Source organism: Zootoca vivipara, chromosome 2 (genome assembly GCF_965207765.1).
Source record: "Zootoca vivipara chromosome 2, rZooViv2.hap1.1, whole genome shotgun sequence".
NCBI classification, from domain to species: domain Eukaryota; kingdom Metazoa; phylum Chordata; class Lepidosauria; order Squamata; family Lacertidae; genus Zootoca; species Zootoca vivipara.
Window position 1 is genome coordinate 89,561,988 of NC_142584.1, and position 18,611 is coordinate 89,580,598.

Here is an 18,611-nt window from a genome sequence, read left to right on the forward strand (position 1 = left end):
GCTTCTTTTACCTCTGGAGCAGTTTGCCGCCTGCTTTAAACCAGCCTGCTACCTCCGCGCATGGGCATGATTTCACAGTGCCAAGTGGAGCGAGAGAGAAGGCGAATAACGTGGTCAGGACAGGAGGGAAATACATACGAAGCGCGATTGTGAGAATGAAAGCAGGAAATGGGTTTAAGAAGAAACAGGTTTGCATTTCTTTGCGGAGCGGGGTTCGCGCTCCCGGCCCTTTCTTTTTCTTTTTCTCCCCCTCCCCCCACTATCATCTGCCGCGGGAGACGAAAACAGCAGGTAACCAGTTCCCTTGGAATCCGTGATCCCGAAGAAAGATGCTTAGGGTTTGAGAGGGAAGGCGGAGGAGGAGGAGGGCGAAAGAGACGCCGAGGGAAGTCAGCTGACCGCTTTGGCTTCACGTGACGTCCCAGTCAACATGGCTGCGCCCAGGCACAGGCCGCTTTGGTTCGCTCTCGCTTGCTGGGCTGTGTGGCTCCGCGCCGCCGTGTGCTTGGAGGGAGGCCAAGGCACTTGTGGCTGCAGCAGCGCCAACCGGGCGAGCGGCGAAGAAGCGGCCGCGAGGAAGTACTCCCTGGAGGCGAATGCCGCACATCAGCCAAGAGGCGAGCCGGAAAGCCCGCAATCGAAAGAGGAGGGCAGGCAGGTAGGTGGGTAAAGCGAAGCGGTCGAAGGATAGCTGTGGGGAGAAGAAGGGGGCGGTGCAAATGGTGGCACTGCAGAGACCAGATTAGGAGCACGGCGAAGTTAGGTGAACATGTTCCAGTGGACTCTGCAGATGGCATTTGATCCGAACCAATGGCTTCAAGGTACAAGAAAGGAGATTACCACGGAACAGCTTTCTGACAGTTCGGAAGTGGAACAGACTCCCACAAGAGGTGGTGGGCTTCCTTGGTTGTTGTTTTTTAAAGCAGAGGACTGGATGGCCACCTGTCATATATGATCTAGCTGAGATTTCTATATTGCAGGAAGCTGGGCTACATGACCCAATCAGAGACCTTTCCAACTCTACAATATGATTCTAAGAGGACCTTAAACAAGGTTACCCAGGAGGTATCCTTAGAAGTGCTGTGTGAATGGCTTTGTGCTTAAGTCTAAGGCATTGATGGTGAACCTTTCAGAGACCGAGTGCCCAAACGGCAACCCAAAACCCACTTATTTATCGCAAAGTGCCAAGACGGCAATTTAACCTGAATATTGAGGTTTTAGTTTAGAAAAAAAACAACTCATACATTAACATCTTTTGCAGGGGTCAGCAAACTTTTCCACCAGGGAGCCTATCCACTGTCTCTCAAACCTTGTGGGGGCTGGACTATTTTTTTGGGGGGGATGAACAAATTCCTATGCCCAGAGATGCATTGTAAATAAAAGGACACATTCTACTCATGTAAAAACATGCTGATTCCCGGACCGTCCGCAGGCTGGATTGAGAAGGCGATTGGGCTGCATCCCGCCCCCGGGCCTTAGTTCGGGGACCTCTGATCTTTCGTCTTAAAAGAAAAACACAATAACAGAGCTTTCAATGATACAAACAACTTTTTTTTGAAAGGTAAAAGTTTGCATTTGGCATACTTTTGAACAATTAATGTGATTTTTGCTGTTGTACGCATGCAGATAATTTGTCTAACCTTGCTGAACTCAAGGCGGCTTACTCCCGAGTAGGAACAACAAACTGGCAGGAGGCCCTGGCGCATCAAAAGTCAAGGCCTGCTCAGCCGCTTGCCAGAGTTACCACGGGTTACCACAGCTCTAAACGCTAGAGCAGGAAGGCTGGTCGGACACAACTGAGCATGATGGTGGGGAGGCAGAGCCAGCCCAGAGGCAGCTGTCAGGTTTGGTTATGGTGGCAGATGGGCTTGGTCAGTGACTTGAGTAGTGGTGACGCTGGCTTTGGACGGAGCGGCAGTTTCCCAGCATGAGCCCTCCTCTCTCTGCCCCCCAGCGCGGCCTCGAGGGTGAAAATGGTGCCCAGCAGTGCTGGGACCATGCTGGAAGCGGCCAGGAGCCTCCTGCAGCGCTGGAGCACCAGTTTCACCCCTAGCTACGGCCCTGCTGGAGCAATGGCGTGCGTGCCCACAGAGAGGGCTCAAGAGTGCCCCCTCTGGCATGCTTGCTATAGGTTTGCCACCACTGATCTAAGGCTTCCTCAGTGCGTACCCTTGAGTACCACCAGAAAAAAACCCACTGGCCTTTCTCAGCCTGGTGTCATCCAGATAATTAGGGCTACAATTCGCATCTCATCCTGCTTGCCAGGCTGACTAAAGAGCTCTAGGGAAGTGACTGTGCAAAGGCAAAATCACTCAGACCTATGCCTAGAAAGCACGACTAGTGGAAAACCTTTTGGACCTGTGCTTGCTGGGCATGGGGCAAACAGAAATGTGGAGGTAGCCATAGGTTTTCCTCTTCAGCTAACATATCACACAAGAGCTGGGTTGATCAAAATACCATTTCACCAGCTACCTTTGTTTAGTTTGTTGTGAAGAGGCCACATTTCCTCATCAATAAACTTAAGTATCTTTTCTCCTGTGACACCACCCCACTATCTTGTGGACTTTTTGTTATTTCTATCAATAATATGACCATTCCATACCTCAGATAGCAGGAATGGAATGATTTGTACAAGTTCTTTTTCACAGCTCATGAGGATCCTGGAACCATGATTGCTTCACAGTTTTGATCTGGTCTGGAATTTAGATTCTCCTGTTCATTGTGGCATATAGCCATGTTGGCTCAACTGCACTGGCTGCCAATTAATTTCTGGGCCCAATTCAAAATGCTGTTTTTGACCTATAAAGCCTTAAATGGCTCAAGACCGCAATACTTCAAGGACCTCCTCTCCCCATATGAACCGACCCAGAACCGATGATCATCATATGAGGCTCTTCTTTATGTGCCTTCTCCACAAGAGGGTAGAAACATAAAAATGGGCCTTTTCTTCGGTGGCTCCCCACTTGTGCAATCCTCTCCCTCAGGGAGGCTTGTCTGGCACCTTCATTACATTTCATATATTTAGGCACTAGGTGAAAACATTTCTCTTTAATCAGGCCTTAAAATACAATAATAGTAATAATGCCTAACAACTCATTGATTTGAAACAGGAGCACCATTAATGTGATGGCTCTCAAAGATCTCAGGCAAATCACTTTCTCATCCCTTACAATGGATATTATTTATTTATTTATTTGGCCCTGATCTGGCCACAGTGATCCATGCGACTGTCACCTCCAGGCTTGATTACTGTAACTCGCTTTATGCAGGGCTGCCCTTGAAGCTGACCCAGAAACTCCAGCGGGTGCAGAATGCCGCGGTGAGGCTCCTTACGGGGTCCCTGCCGCGGGACCACATTCATCCAGTGCTCTACCAGCTGCACTGGCTCCCGGTGGAGTACAGGATCAGATTTAAGGTGCTGGTTTTGACCTTTAAAGCCCTATGCGGCTTAGGACCCTCGTACATACGGGACCGCCTCTCCTGGTATGCCCCGCGGAGGACCTTAAGGTCCACAAATAACAACATTTTGGAGATCCCAAGCCATACGTCAGTGTGGGATGATTCAGTCGCTGAAGCATAAGAGAAGGGTTTTTGTTCTTCTGCCTTTAATTTTTGAAATGCTCCTGTTCTTGTGTGTGCTCCAGAGATAACCGAGGGGTGAGCTATTAATCTGTGATTTCTGAGCCAACTTGGAACAGCTACCTTAGCAGTAGTGAGTCAGCAAGAAATGGGAAGATAGGCAGAGCTGCAGTTCATACCTTCACCATAGTTTTGCATTTTATTTAGATCAAAAGAAACGCACACACACAAATAATTGCACCCCGCCAAGCAATAAGCCAAGGAAGAGAGAACACAGAACTCCTCAGCTGATGGGTGCTGTTGATGATGATCACAAGGCATTTAGGCAACTGCTGCGCTTGAGAGATGCGGCAGGTATTGCTAATATCAAATCCAGCCCAAGCTTAGGAAATAAACAGAATTCTGTTGAAAGCATGTGTGTCTCTTTTTCCTTTAGGGAACTTCGCAGTTGTGGGTGCACTGCTAACTTTCGTGCCCATTTTGTATTTGGATTGATTATAGAGAAATCAAATGGGCTGGGAAATGTTCTACCTGTTAAGTATTTTTGCCTGTTAGGTGGTTGTGTCCAGGCACAGGAGGGATAAAGAAAGAAATCTATATATATAAAAATGTAAAAATCGTGAAACTGCGTTCTCCACTTTTCTCCGTAACCGCTTGACCGATCGTCCTGAAATTTTGACACAACGATCCAGGCCACTCCCCAAGCGTTGTTGGGGACAAAAATCCCTCAAATCACACACCTGGGCAGGTATAGACCTGGTTTTCCACCAAGTCAAACAGGTGGGGGGTGGGGTGTCCGAATAGAGGGCAGGGATACGTAATGGGTCAGAATAGGGTGGGGGGAGACACAGGGATGAAACCTGCCCTCGCCACAGTATCTCGCCTCGACTCAGGGGGACTCTGAGGCTCAGGGGGATATGAAGGGGGGCTATTACCCTCCATTTCACAGACTAACGCACAGCAACGCGTGCAGGGCCAGCTAGTAGAAAATAAAAAAAGATGATCCAGTCTTAGAGCACAACAGTTTGGAACTGAAGGCAGAGCTGTGGAGGTTTATTTGAATATAGGCTCTGTAGTTTTTGTTTACTGACAGCCTTGTTGCTTGAGACTTACAATAAACCAAATACTGTATATTAGTGCTGTTTTGAAAGGTCCAATCTACCATCTTGATTCAAGATGGCATCCAAGTGTTATTCAGAAATAGACTTTCTGCCTCCCTGCAGTCAGGATAGTCTGTACTGCATTATTTTGTCTTCATTTGTTCTTCAAACTTTATCTCAGTCTTCTTTGAAGCACACCTTTATGTGTACCCCTATTCTCATTTACCTCTTTTGCATTCAGTGCCTAACTACTGATTCCTCATCCCGCTCTGTTTTGCCTGTGTAATACAGTAAAGCTTCAGATATCCCCATATCAACAACCTGAAACTCCCCCAGCCCCCAGCCCCATTGATTTCAATGGGTCTACTGTGAGAAGCACTAACATTGAAGATTACCCAATATGACCTCAGTGTAAAGTTGTTGGTCAGTGGCACGCTGATGGCCCTACAAGTGCAACAATTGCTTCTTTCCACATCCAGCATGGAAGGAAAATGAGGAGCTTTGCTGATATGTACTTTCCTGAAACTGCCTCCTTCATTTTGCAGATGGCCTCTATTCCAGCCGGAGTGTTCACGATGGGAACTGATGAGCCAGCTATAGAACAAGATGGAGAGTCACCCGCCAGGAGAATCCACATCAAACATTTCTTCATGGATCGCTATGAAGTCAGCAATGCAGAATTTGAGAAGTTTGTGAATGCCACTGGCTACCTCACAGAGGTAGGGAATAGAAATGTTTGGGGTTTTTCCCCACGGCAATATTGCAGGAAAACAGTAACTTACAAAGCGATCGTATGTGATGGATTAAGATAAAATAAAATAAATACTATAATACAGGCGACTTCCCACTTAAGAGGGGGTTACGTAAGAGGGGGTTACATTTTGCCGATAAGCAAAATGTGTGGAAGTGGGGAGTCTCGTCAGAGCAGGGAACAAGGGCAATTTAAGAGGCATCAGAAATAACTTTTTCTTTTATACTGTACCTTTGTCTCCTGAACACCAGAAAGGGCAGGGAACAGCCCTTCTGATCCTGCGGCAATACAGTTTCCTGCCCAACAGCTGTTGAGCAGGGTAGTGCAGCATTAGTGAGAGGTCCCGTGCGCCATTTTGGGAGCCCATAGGTTCTTTTTAAAAAGCCTTTCAAATATTTATTGCTGGACTTTTGGCTCACTGACATCCTCCTCAGACTCTGAGGAGAGACTCCTCATGAGCCTTGAGGACTTTCCAGCTCTTTCTTGCCATTTCCAGGATTGCTTGCTTGCTTGACTGACTTATTTTCCGGTGCCGCAAGTATACATGATAGCCGCTGACTTCTGGTCCTGCCCCTACTTAATAATAATGCAACATATGTAATGAAATGTTTTTGCATTAAATAAAATAAATTCCTTAGAGACCAACTAAGTTTGTCATTGGTATGAGCTTTCATGTGTATGCCCACTTCTTCAGATACACTGAAACAGAAGTCACCATGTTTCCACCTTGTTTTTGCATAGTGAACCATTTTCCATTGATTTGCTGGTCTTCAAATCTCACCTTAATGACAAGTTCATTAGATGCTTCTGATCAGGCTGCTTTCTTTCAGCTTCTCTCCTACTTAATAATATATCTCACATGAGCATGATTGTGTCCCGCAAGTTTCATTTCAGCTTTTAAAAATAAACTTCTAAATGATAATAATAATAATTGAATTTGAAACATTATAAAATAGCATTCCCAATCAATGGAAGTAGAAATGTTTGCTGCAGCTGCCATCTTCTCTTCTAATCAGAACCAACAGTTGTTTATTATTTATTTATTTATTACTACTACTATTGTTTCCTATTATTTATATACTGACCTTCATTTAAGGATCACAGGGTAGTTTACAACAGAAAAACACAAAAATGCATACCATAGTAATAAATAAAAACAATACCCTCCCTCCACACAGTTTAAAAGGCCATAGATTGTTTAATTAGCCAAAGGCCTAAGAGAAGAGGAATGTTTTTGCCTGGCACAAAAGTGCCAGGGCCAAGCCTCCTTGGGGAGAGCGTTCGTGAAGCAGGAAGCCACCGCAGAAATGGCCCTTTCTCATGTTGTCACCCTTCAGACCTCTTGTGGAGGAGACATACAAAGAATGGCCTCAGAAGATGATCTCGGGGTCGAAGTCAGTTTATATCTTAACAATGGCTTTAGGAAGTATCAGCGCCATCTTCTGTGGTGTTAAGTACCATCTATAGATATGCTTCAAGGTAAGCTCCCTTCTTCTGGCTGAGATGGATTTAAAGAGAGGTTTAGACCACAGTTTAGTCCATTGCGTAGGGTATATTTCGTAGTCTAAAAAGGACCCCTGACCATTAGGTCCAGTCGTGACCGACTCTGGGGTTGCGCGCTCATCTCGCATTATTGGCCGAGGGAGCCGGCGTATAGCTTCCAGGTCATGTGGCCAGCATGACAAAGCCGCTTCTGGCAAACCAGAGCAGCACATGGAAACGCCGTTTACCTTCCCGCTGTAGCGGTTCCTATTTATCTACTTGCATTTTGACGTGCTTTCGAACTGCTAGGTTGGCAGGAGCTGGGACCAAGCAACGGGAGCTCACCCCGTTGCAGGGATTTGAACCACCGACCTTCTGATCAGCAAGCCCTAGGCTCAGTGGTTTAACCACAGCGCCACCTGGGTCCCCTATTTCGTAGTCTATGAGGGGGGGAAATCGCTTTAGGAACGATCATGACCTTGAGCAGAGCGATCTTGTCATCTCCCTGTGAGTCTGCCGCATGGCGTATTACTTCCTTTAACAACAAACTCTGAATTGCTGTTAGGGAGGATTAATTAAAGGCCATTGTGTGCTTAATTGTCTGATTTGATGCTTTTTTCTTTTGACATTTTGGGAATAAAAACACTGGTGCTGCATGCATGCAAATCCAATTGACTTAGAGTTGCCTCTTCTCTCCCCGCTTCCCTTTTCTTCTTCTCAGGCAGAAAGATTTGGAGATTCCTTTGTATTTGAAGGTGTGTTGAGTGAACAAGTGAAGACTGGAATTCATCAAGCTGTGAGTCACATACTTACTAGCTATTGTGCTTTGGCCTGATAATTCAAGGCTGTGAACATTTTATAGTAATAATACTAATATGTCTGTTATATTCAAAGTACGTGGGGACCTGCAAAGATGTGTTAGATTTCAGTACAGGAAACATTATCATAATTATTTTCAAGGATTATTAGTTCACATTAATTTTGTCCATTGTATTCCTCAAATTCCTTGGGAGAAGAGCAAATACAAGTACTGTACAAAGGAATAAGTATATCAGAAGTAAATGAGGACGTTGTGGCTGGGTTATCTCTCCTTTCTAGGGGTTGATGCAGTGACCCGTGCAAACTGCAATAGCTACAGAGCTGTGCCTTTCCTTGTAAGCAGTAATTAGAATAATAGAATTGTAGAGTTGGAAGGGACTCCCAAGGGTCATCTAGTCCTACCCCCTGGCGATGTAATTGTTGTCATCTCTGTCCATCTGTCTTTCACAGGCTCTGAAGATGCCTGCAAATTAGTTGGTTGGCACCTACGATGTGCTTTTGGGGAGCTCCTAGAAAGGAAATGTAGCTCAGTGGGAGAGCATCAGCTTTGCATGCAAAATTATTGATCATTTTACTCATATAAATTACTCAAAGTGATCTACAAACACAATAGAAATACTGAAACCAATTCAAAAAGACACAATGAATAATAACTCTTTAAAAAAAGAAAAGAAAAGAAAACCAGCTATATAAATGAGGCCTAAAAGAAGCTACAAATACTTAAAAACCCTTAAATTTAAGGGCCAAAAACCCAGGTAAAAAAGTTTTTTTTTGACTGGTGCCTAAAGATGGTGCTGGGGAGAACATTCCAGAAGTAAGGAGCTGCCATTGAAAAGGTACGTTTTTTGTGTAGCCAGCCTCCAGACCTCCCATGAAGGAGGCTCATGGAGAAGGGCCTCAGATGACGATTGCAGGGTCCAGATCTGTGATTCCTGCATTGCAGGGGATTGGACTAGATGGCCCTTGGGGTCCCTTCCAGCTCTAAAATTCTATGAATACAACCCTAAAAATCAAGGTGGTGATTATACCTGTATAACAACAACAAAACCTTGCTAGGCTTACGGAGCTGATAAACTGTTCAGAATCAGGATAAGTGTCTTGCAGTGCTGTGCAGATATTCCCCCTCTGTTTTGCTCCTGCTTTTCACCTGAGAAATACAGTTTGCCGAGGGGGGCAAGAACACATTAATTTCCCCTTAAACACATGAAGGGGGCCTCTTGTGGGCTTTCAGTTGCATTTTGGCTGGCTGTTCGGGGAGAGCGCCAGGTGACTTAGTGTTTTTGTACCTTAATCAGTTTAGCTTTTGCAGAAGTGATTCATCTTACCATGCTCCCACTGTGCTCTCAAAGGAAAATATTATGCATTGGATAAATAATAGCACGCACTGGAGCACATTGTGTGCAGAGCTTCTAGGTGCAATTAGACCTTGCCGGGTTTATTCTTTGTCGCTGAAGAAAGTGGAAGCTGTGAAGAAAAGGGGAGAGAGGAAGCTTAACAAATCTGTTAAGCCACAGTTTAAGAAACCAATGGAGTGTTGACTCTGACCCGATACATGTGGCAAAACAAAACTCCCTCGCCTCCCTCAACTCTTTGGGGAAATGGGCCCTGCTTCTGCTGTTGACAATCTGTGAGGTGGTGTGTTTGCTGCTTGTAGGGCAAGATGTTGTTGTTGTTTAGTCGTTTAGTCGTGTGCGACTCTTCGTGACCCCATGGACCATAGCACGCCAGGCACTCCTGTCTTGCACTGCCTCCCGCAGTTTGGTCAAACTCATGTTGGTAGCTTCGAGAACACTGTCCAACCATCTCGTCCTCTGTCGTCCCCTTCTCCTTGTGCCCTCAATCTTTCCCAACATCAGGGTCTTTTCCAGGGAGTCTTCTCTTCTCATGATGTGGCCAAAGTATTGGAGCCTCAGCTTCACGATCTGTCCTTCCAGTGAGCACTCAGGGCTGATTTCCTTCAGAATTGATAGGTTTGATCTTCTTGCAGTCCATGGGACTCTCAAGAGTCTCCTCCAGCACCACAATTCAAAAGCATCAATTCTTCGGCGATCAGCCTTTTTTATGGTCCAGCTCTCACTTCCATACATCACTACTGGGAAAACCATAGCTTTAACTATACGGACCTTTGTAGGCAAGGTGATGTCTCTGCTTTTTAAGATGCTTTCTAGGTTTGTCATTGCTTTTCTCCCAGGAAGCAGGCGTCTTTTAATTTCGGGACTGCTGTCACCATCTGCAGTGATCAAGGAGCCCAAGAAAGTAAAATCTCTCACTGCCTCCATTTCTTCCCCTTCTATTTGCCAGGAGGTGATGGGACCAGTGGCCATGATCTTGGTTTTTTTGATGTTGAGCTTCAGACCATATTTTGCGCTCTCCTCTTTCACCCTCATTAAAAGGTTCTTTAATTCCTCCTCACTTTCTGCCATCAAGGTTGTGTCATCTGCATACCTGAGGTTGTTGATATTTCTTCCGGCAATCTTAATTCCGGCTTGGGATTCATCTAGTCCGGCCTTTCACATGATGAATTCTGCATATATGTTAAATAAGCAGGGAGACAATATACAACCTTGTCGTACTCCTTTCCCAATTTTGAACCAATCAGTTGTTCCATATCCAGTTCTAACTGTAGCTTCTTGTCCCACATAGAGATTTCTCAGGAGACAGATGAGGTGATCAGGCACTCCCATTCTTTTAAGAACTTGCCATAGTTTGCTGTGGTCGACACAGTCAAAGGCTTTTGCATAATCAATGAAGCAGAAGATGGCAAGATAGATAGCCTATTTTAAATTCAGCTAGAAGGGTCTTGTTCAGCGGTGGCCATGTTCCCCCCCCCCATCCTTTGAAGATGAAGGATTCTGATATATGCTGTGAATGGCAAAAGATTTTGTGATTGCCAGACTCTGCTCCTGTTCGTGGGATGGACAAGTCTGACAGACATATGGTAAAGCTGGGAACAGTGTATGCTCCAGCAATGCTTAGTTTTAAGTGTCAAGCTCTGGTTTTCAGAAGCCTGAAGAGGCGTCACTGCTTCCAAATGGGGCTCTGGAGCTGAAATCTGTTGGGAGTTCAAGCTCAGTTATTTCCCATCACCCCTGGCCATTGGTCATGCTTGCTGAGGCTGATGGGAGTTGTAGTTCAGCAACCTTTGGCTGGACAAAGGGTCCCCACGCCTGCACTACAACATGCTGACTCTCAGCATCACACAGGCACATAAAAGGGGAGGGCTGCATAGACTCAAGGTTATGGTTTTGTGTCTAGAGCACAATTTTAGTTTTTTGAAAAGGCATGGCCTGTTGAACCCAAAGCTGATTACTACTACAAAGGCCAGCGCTTCAAGGCCTGCTGTTTTGTAGTGGCTGGGCAGGGGTGATGGTGACATTTGCCTTTTGACAACAAAACAATCCCCTCAAAGCCAGGCAGGCGGGGAATGCATGCCTCTCTAAAAATATTTGCCCGCCGTATTGTTTCCCCCCTCAAGGAATTGTCAATTTTGGCAGGGAGGTAGAAATGCTGTAATTAACTCCCCCCCCCCAAGCGTTTGTTTGCATGCCTTAAAAAACAAACACATGTGAAATACCAGCAAAAAAACATTGCAATAAACATTGGGAGATTGTCCATCTCTCCCTTAGAGCGCTGTTCAGGAAACAACCATTTTAATATTCTGTTTGATAATCTGTGCCTCCACATTTTACTGTTTTACCCTGAGTCAAATGGCAGAATGCCTTTTTTTTTTAAAGCAGCTATTCTGTATGTCATGGTCCTTGGCCTAACTCAACAGGCATTGTCCCTGATGCTTGCAATTGGAAGCGAGTTGGAACTGGCTCATGGCCCAAAGTGTTAAAACGCTGTTGCTTCTTTCCAGCGATTTCCCCTATTTGGTTAGAGTAACTTTTAGAGGACTGTCCTTTGCCTTGTTTTTCAATATGTATTATTAGGACATCCTGGCATGCAGAACATCATCTGGGTAGGCATGGAAAAACGATATTATTCTGATGACTTTGGCCAGCAGCCTAGTGATGCAGGGAGTTGCTTTTCTTGTGGTTTGGCATTCTTAACCTGTTATTTAACAGTTCACCCCAAAGTGTTTCCCCTTTCAAGTATGTAGGCTGGAATGGAGAATACAAAAGCAACATCTGGAGGAATATTTGCTGCTTGTTGTCTTTTTCTTTTTAAATCCTTACATTTAAAGCATTAAATACAATGCAGTTTTGTTGCTAATTTTCTAAACTTCGAGCTCTCAGTTGTATGTAATTTAATACTGCACACCCACCCACCCACCCTCCCTTGGGTATAAATTGGATGGTGCTGGCAAGGCCAGGGCTGAGGAATTCATACAATTGACATTCAGGCTTTATGATCACAGCCATTGACGCCATCTAAGGAACTAACAAGGGTCATACCTAAAAATATTGATTTTCACAGGCATTTGGAAAGGCAAGTCAACTTTGCATCAGGTTCCCAGTCCAAGGATGCAAAGTTGGATCCAAAAAGCAGGCAAGATTAATTTGTTTGGCACTGGATACTTGGTAGAAAAATTGCAGAGCACAAGAATACAGACCAATAAGGATCAAAGGGAGGCTAGTTTGACATGTGTGTTTTTATTCTTCTAAGTAGCCGCTTATGACAGCAGTTTATCAAAACTTTATGAAATGTGGCCTCCTAAGCTTATTAGATCTTCTGATCTTTAGCCTAGAAACCTGACTGTCATATCCCCTGGGCTGCTACTTCCCTACATGCTGGGGGTTTGTACACACTTCTCTATGATGGCTTTTGCATGGCCCTTTTTTTTTTTTAAATGCTGCTTGTCCTGCAGTACTTCCAAACCAACTCAGCACCAACCCATTGTATGGTGTCATGGATTGTATTCAACCAAGTCATTCCATTTCCACATTTGCAAGGTCTTAACCTCTTTACCCACCCAAATCTGCTCTGGGAGGTTGTGAGAACCGCACAACAGATTTGTGGGTGTGCAGGGAGAGGAAATCCTGTTGCGCAGAAGAAGGCCTTCCACTAGGAAGATGAATTAGTTGGATATCAACCAATATTGGGGAATGGGGTTATATGTGTTTGGTTTTTCCACTGCGGTATTTGAACTAGAGGCCTGGGGAGCATGTGTGTATTGGTTTGTGTGACTTTTTCATCTTTCCCTTTTTTTGATGAACCATGTTCTGTAAAATCTATTGGAAATACCTCATCCATATAGGTTAGTGCGCAACCTCTGCCCAATTCCCGAGGAGGCCCTCTTTTCTTTTTGTCTTGAGCAACTCTTCCTTCTTGGTATTATTTGCATTGCGGTATCTCTGTATGGTTGGTGGCTGCTGTTTTCAAATTTAACGCAATTCTGTTGCTATGGAGGCAGAACATTGAACAGAAGTAGGTCAATTCAGTACAGGGTCCGATGTGCTTGGAAAGCAGAAAAGCTTAGCTGGAGAGAAATGTGGATCAGGTGAGCACCAAAGGTGCCTTGTGGACAGTCTGTTTGGAAGAGTACACGGACCTGTGTTTAAGCTGATATCTTTCTGATCGGGGCTGTCAAATACGCTGAAGTGGACAGGGAACGTGCCGTGAGACAGGTGGGATGATTGTCTTGTTTACTTTGCGTGGGCAAAAAAATAAATCGGGCCTGAAATCCTAAGAAGACTTGTTGCTACCTTAGTTGACAGAGGTGGGGTTGAGCAATGGGAATTGTGCAGGCTGTCTCCGTTCCGGCTGCTGGAAGAGGAAAACTGAAAATAAAATAGCTGCCACATCGGTCGCTGCCCACAGAGTGACGGGGAAGCTTTGTTGGGTACGTGGGATGATGATAATGTGTCAGCTGATCCCATTTACTTTGGGGTCAGAGACAGAATTGAGGTTGGCAGTGAAAAAGACAGGCAGGTACTTATTGAGGTGTCATCCTACAGACGGAACTTGGATAATGTATTGCCTGTTTTGCAAAGTCTGTTCCTGAGTAGAGAAAATGCTATGCTTGTCACTTCACAGCAAATGAACACTCTCTTCAGGAGCAAAGGGTGGCAGCCTGAGGATGAGATCAAATATGATGTGAACTGGTGTCTGCTGACCAAAGGAGCTTCTACCTTCCTCTCCCTGGCCCCCCCAGCATGCTTCCCAAATTTTCTCCGTAGCGTTAGAGGACAAGAAGGCAGACATGATTGGAGGTTGCCCTGAGTCAGTGATGCTAAAACCAGCGGGGTAGTGCTCATGGCAACAGTTTCTCCCCATGCCCACACCATTTTTAGTACATTAAAAAAAAACCATATTACGGTATTGCCCAGAAGGATGAATGCTTTCCCACTGTACTAAAGAAGCTTAATGCTGAACACAACACCAGCAAAGCTACCTGTCTCCCTCCCCAGTAATTTTCCTATCATTTTATATTCCTTTCCCATTCTTTTTTTTATTATTTGAAAGCTGTGCGCCCACCCCCTTTCATGGGTAAACATATTGGGATGTTCTTTCGTCTGAGAGAACTCTGGTCTTCTATCCTTTCTCTTCCCTGCTCCTACTAGGAGGCTGACAGCTGCATTGTGCAGCATGTACACTTTGGGCATTTGCCTTAAGGGTGGCTACCCTAAGGTTACACTGTAGTGTCTCATCTTCCAGCTAATGAGGAGGCTAGTTTCTAACCACACTCATGCAGCCTTCTCTATCCTCCAGAACAAGAGGCATTGCCAGAGTTCATGGGTGCATTCCATCCAGGCACAAATGCTCAAGGAGGCTCCAACAGAGGGCCAGTGAGAGGTGTGGCTGAGGAGTCCCAAAAGCCTGGAGGGCTGTGTTTGAGCCCTGGGCCTAAGGTTCTCCATCCCTCACCTAGAGTTACCATCTGGCCTATGGACTCGCTATTTCGGGAAGATACGAGAACCAGACAATCTTTCCCCAGATTGTGGGGCTCCCAACCATTATAACCTCTGTTTTATCCAGCTTTGGTTTGCTCATCTGCAGTCGCTCCACAGCAGCCTGCACTAATTCAGAACCAACACTGCTGCTCTTGAATTTGAAGATAATGAAACTGTTAGGGTTGCCAGACTCAATAGAGGACAGGACTTCTGTGCCTTTAATTGCCCTGCTCTCTTTTGAGTCTGGAAACCTTAAAGAGAAACCAGAATACCCTTTGTTTATGCTGGTTTCTCTTTAAGGTTTCCAGACTCAAAAGAGAGCAGGGCAATTAAAGGCACAGAAGTCCTGTCCTCTATTGAGTCTGGCAACCCTAGAAACTGTGAGCAGATACACAGACTTTATTTAAAGCCTATTCAGCGCACATTTAAAGCTCACCCCTTGGCAAAACAATTTTGGGAACCATAGTTTATTAAGGGTGCAGGAAATGGTAATTCTGTGATGGGGGGCGGGGATAGACACAATTCATGGTTTCTTCCAAGTGTATGGTTAATGGTAAACTTCAAATGGAGTGTGGGGGGGGAAGCCCCTCTCAACCACTGGATCTAGGGAGTACCGTGGTTTTCTTAGCAGCAGTGGCCAGCTCTGCAGCTTGGGAAGAAAGCACCTCTTTGCATGAAAGAGGTTGCTTTGATTTAATTAGCCATAAGACAACCCCTGCTGGATCAGACCAAAAGCCTTTTTTAGCTCTCTTCTTGTTTCCTGCAGCAGCCAACCAGATGCCTTTAGGAAGCCCACAAACAAACATGAGGTTTCACGGTCTTCTCCATGCACTGTTTCTGCATCCATTGATACCAGTAACCAAAAACTGAGTCATATAATTTCCAGTGACACTTCTGCTTTGCTTCAACTGCAAAATCTAAGCTTGGAATACTTGTGAGAGGTTTTTTTTTACAATAATAATAATAATACAAAAATTGCCAAAAACATGTTACATTAATAAAAACCCAGCTTTCATTCTTCTTTTTGTCGATTGTGCTACTTCTGATAGGTAACATTCAATACAATTTCGTGAGAGAATACAATAGAATTCACTTCAATTTAGTTAATTGAGCTTTTGGGAAATAACTAAAGGTAAGGCACTAAAGCTTCCTAACAAACAGGACAAACAGAATGTTCACATTCATTTTCTTTTATTAAAAAATGGCATTTTAATGGATTTGTTTTCGACACTTAGGCACACCCAGCATTAGAGTACTGGACCTCATTTTATTGGCTTTATTTTCAGTAAATGGTCTTTGATGTCAAAGTGAAAATGCTTAAGAAACTGTTTGGATATTATCTCCGCACTCCACCCAGGGTGTGCTTCAGGCTCACACATTTACCAACACATTTAAATCTTATATTGAAGCAAAACAAATGCATGGACTGAGAAAGCCTACATTTATTTGATAAACTAAATAGGTTTAATATCCATGCTTGAGAGAGACCATAGTTTAGACAGTCACTTCTGCAATGGGGTGCATGGGTGTGTGGGGTGTGTGTGTGTGTGTGCGCACACACACACACACACACACACACACACAGAGGCATATGCAGTCCTAATTACTGATGTCATATGCATAAGATGGTAGTTTGGGGTGGGTGGGAGAAGAATGCTCAGTCCTTAAATGCACTTCCCTTGGATTTCCAAACATTAGCTGCTATGGGTGCTATTGTGAGTTAAAGGGTGGTAAACAAAGCAACGATGTCTCTTTAAATGGACATTTTCATCTTCAAATCTGGAACCATTTCCAGTTTTAGAACACACAGGCTTGCCAACCTAAGGGAATTAGAAGTATTTTCATGCTTTTGTAAATAACCACTATGTAAACAGTCATCTTCAAAACAGATATATACCCCAGCGATGTTCCATAATTCTTATAATGCAACAGCATGACAGTATTGCATTAGTCAGAATCTAAATTATCAAAGTAGACAGGTTAGCAATGGTACAATAAAGGGACCAAACTTTTGTTTGGTAATTTATAAGCCTTACTTACCTCTTGCAGAGTAAAGCTTGAACATGCAACTGTGGCAAGTATCCCAAGACCTGCAGGGAAAAAACAGATTTACTATTGATGATTTATATGACATATTTTAAGTTAGCAAAGCGCTATGGAATGTTATTGCAGGGTTTCTTCCCCCCCCCCCATGTTTTCCCAAGAACTTTGGCTACTACCATACTTATTTTGTACGTGGACAACAGAGAGTGTAAAAGGATCCTCTCCCTCTCCGGCCAACATTGTATTGGCAGCAAACCCAGTTTTGCTGCCAATCATCTGCTTCCATGACTAGCATCTCTGTAGGAGATGGTGTTTGTAGACAGGTTTTGCTGCATTCACACTTTTAGGCCAAAGATGTATTAATTCGCACATGAAAAGGTCCATACTTTGGTGGCCTCAGCACTGAGGCCAATAGCTCAGTTGCTAGAGCAACATGACTCCTTCATTAAGCTTTTAGGTGCCGTCTCCTCAGCTGTATGCTCCAACCTGTGGGTTTCTCATTCTTGGAGCTGCAGTCCTGAGTCTAACTAAAAGAGCAGGAGCTCTCCTCGTACAGGATGGTGGAGCTTTTTTTATCAGATTAAGTATTGTGTTGCACAAGCAACAGTCTCTCCATTAGTACATTCCATCATCACAAACGTTTAATTGAGAGGAAAGAGGTTTTGAGACCTTTCGCAGTAAGCAAAGGCTGTGTGGAACCTGGCCCACAAAAGAATTAAAGATCTTGTTGTAAGACATAGCCTGGGTTGTTCGAGTGCAGATTAAAGTGTGCTTTGTTATAAGCTTGATATACGCACACTTCTGTCAGCCATAGCCAGCTTGCCTAATGGGCAGGAATGAAGGGAATTGGTTGGGCATAACGTTTGGAGGGTGCCACATTGGCTACTGCTGGCTTAGGTGTTTAGGCAGGCATCCCCAAACTTTGGCCCTCCAGATGTTTTGGACTACAGTTCCCATCTTCTCCGACCACTGGTCCTGTTAGCTAAGGATCATGGAAGTTGTAGGCCAAAACATCTGGAGGGCCGTAGTTTGGGGGTGCCTGTGTTTAGGGAAAATGCCTCTATTTCATAGAAGAATCATATAAGAGTAGAGTTGGAAGGAATCCCGGGGGTTATCTAGTTCAACCTCCTACAATACAGGAATCTCAAGGTAAAGGTAAAGGACCCCTGGACGGTTAAGTCCAGTCAAAGGCGACCATGGGGTGCAGCGCTTGTCTCGCTTTTCAGGCCAAGGGAGTTGGCATTTGTCCACAGACAGCTTTCTGGGTCATTTGGCCAGCATGACTAAACCACTTCTGATGCAACAGGACACTGTGACGGAAGCCAGAGTGTATGGAAACGCCGTTTACCTTCCCTCCACAGCGGTACCTATTTATCTACTTGCACTGGTGTGCTTTCAAACTGCTAGGTTGGTAGGAGCTGGCACAGCACAACGGGAGCTCACCTCGTTGTGAGGATTCGAACCGCCGACCTTCTGATTGGCAAGCCCAAGAGGCTCAGTGGTTTAGACCACAGCGTCACCTGCATCCCTAGGAATCTCAGTTATAGCATCCATGACAGATGTTATTGTAAGTTGTTTTAAACTGAGTTTTAAACTGAGTTTAATATTGCATTTTATTGTTGTAGCCTATGACAAAGGGTGGGAAGTAAATAAATGGATACGTAATCACACGAACACAAACACTCCACTGTCTACCCGTCATCCCTATTTGGGAGCACTTCTTTTTCCTGGAAGAAGTTTATTATGCTTCAAACCCTAAACGGGATTTGGGAGTGGGGGGGGGGGAGACACTGAGGCAACAAGTTGTGACTTTTCTCCCCCCCCCCACTCCACAATCCCCTCTACCCCAAGTGTGTATTGCATTTGGCTTTGAATTCAAGTTGGTTGGTATGCAGCTGCCAGCTTTAGGCATTATGTAACTTCAGAAAATAAACTGCTTTTACAGAAAAGTGAGATTGCTATGTTTCAACATTTTAAAGGAAGCTTGGCCATGACCTGATG

The 18,611-nt window shown here is 44.8% G+C and overlaps 1 protein-coding gene across 1 annotated transcript in view; it reads left to right on the forward strand.

The window, feature by feature from the left end:
• The first annotated feature begins 421 nt into the window (after positions 1-421).
• SUMF1 (sulfatase modifying factor 1) overlaps positions 422-18,611 on the forward strand; it is a 62,728-nt gene continuing 44,538 nt past the window's right edge. Inside the window, exons 1-3 of the mRNA XM_035106599.3 lie at positions 422-658; positions 5,225-5,398; positions 7,634-7,708. Coding sequence (XP_034962490.2) covers positions 431-658; positions 5,225-5,398; positions 7,634-7,708 — 477 coding nt within the window. The 5' untranslated portion in view covers positions 422-430. The remainder of the gene's footprint in view (positions 659-5,224; positions 5,399-7,633; positions 7,709-18,611) is intronic.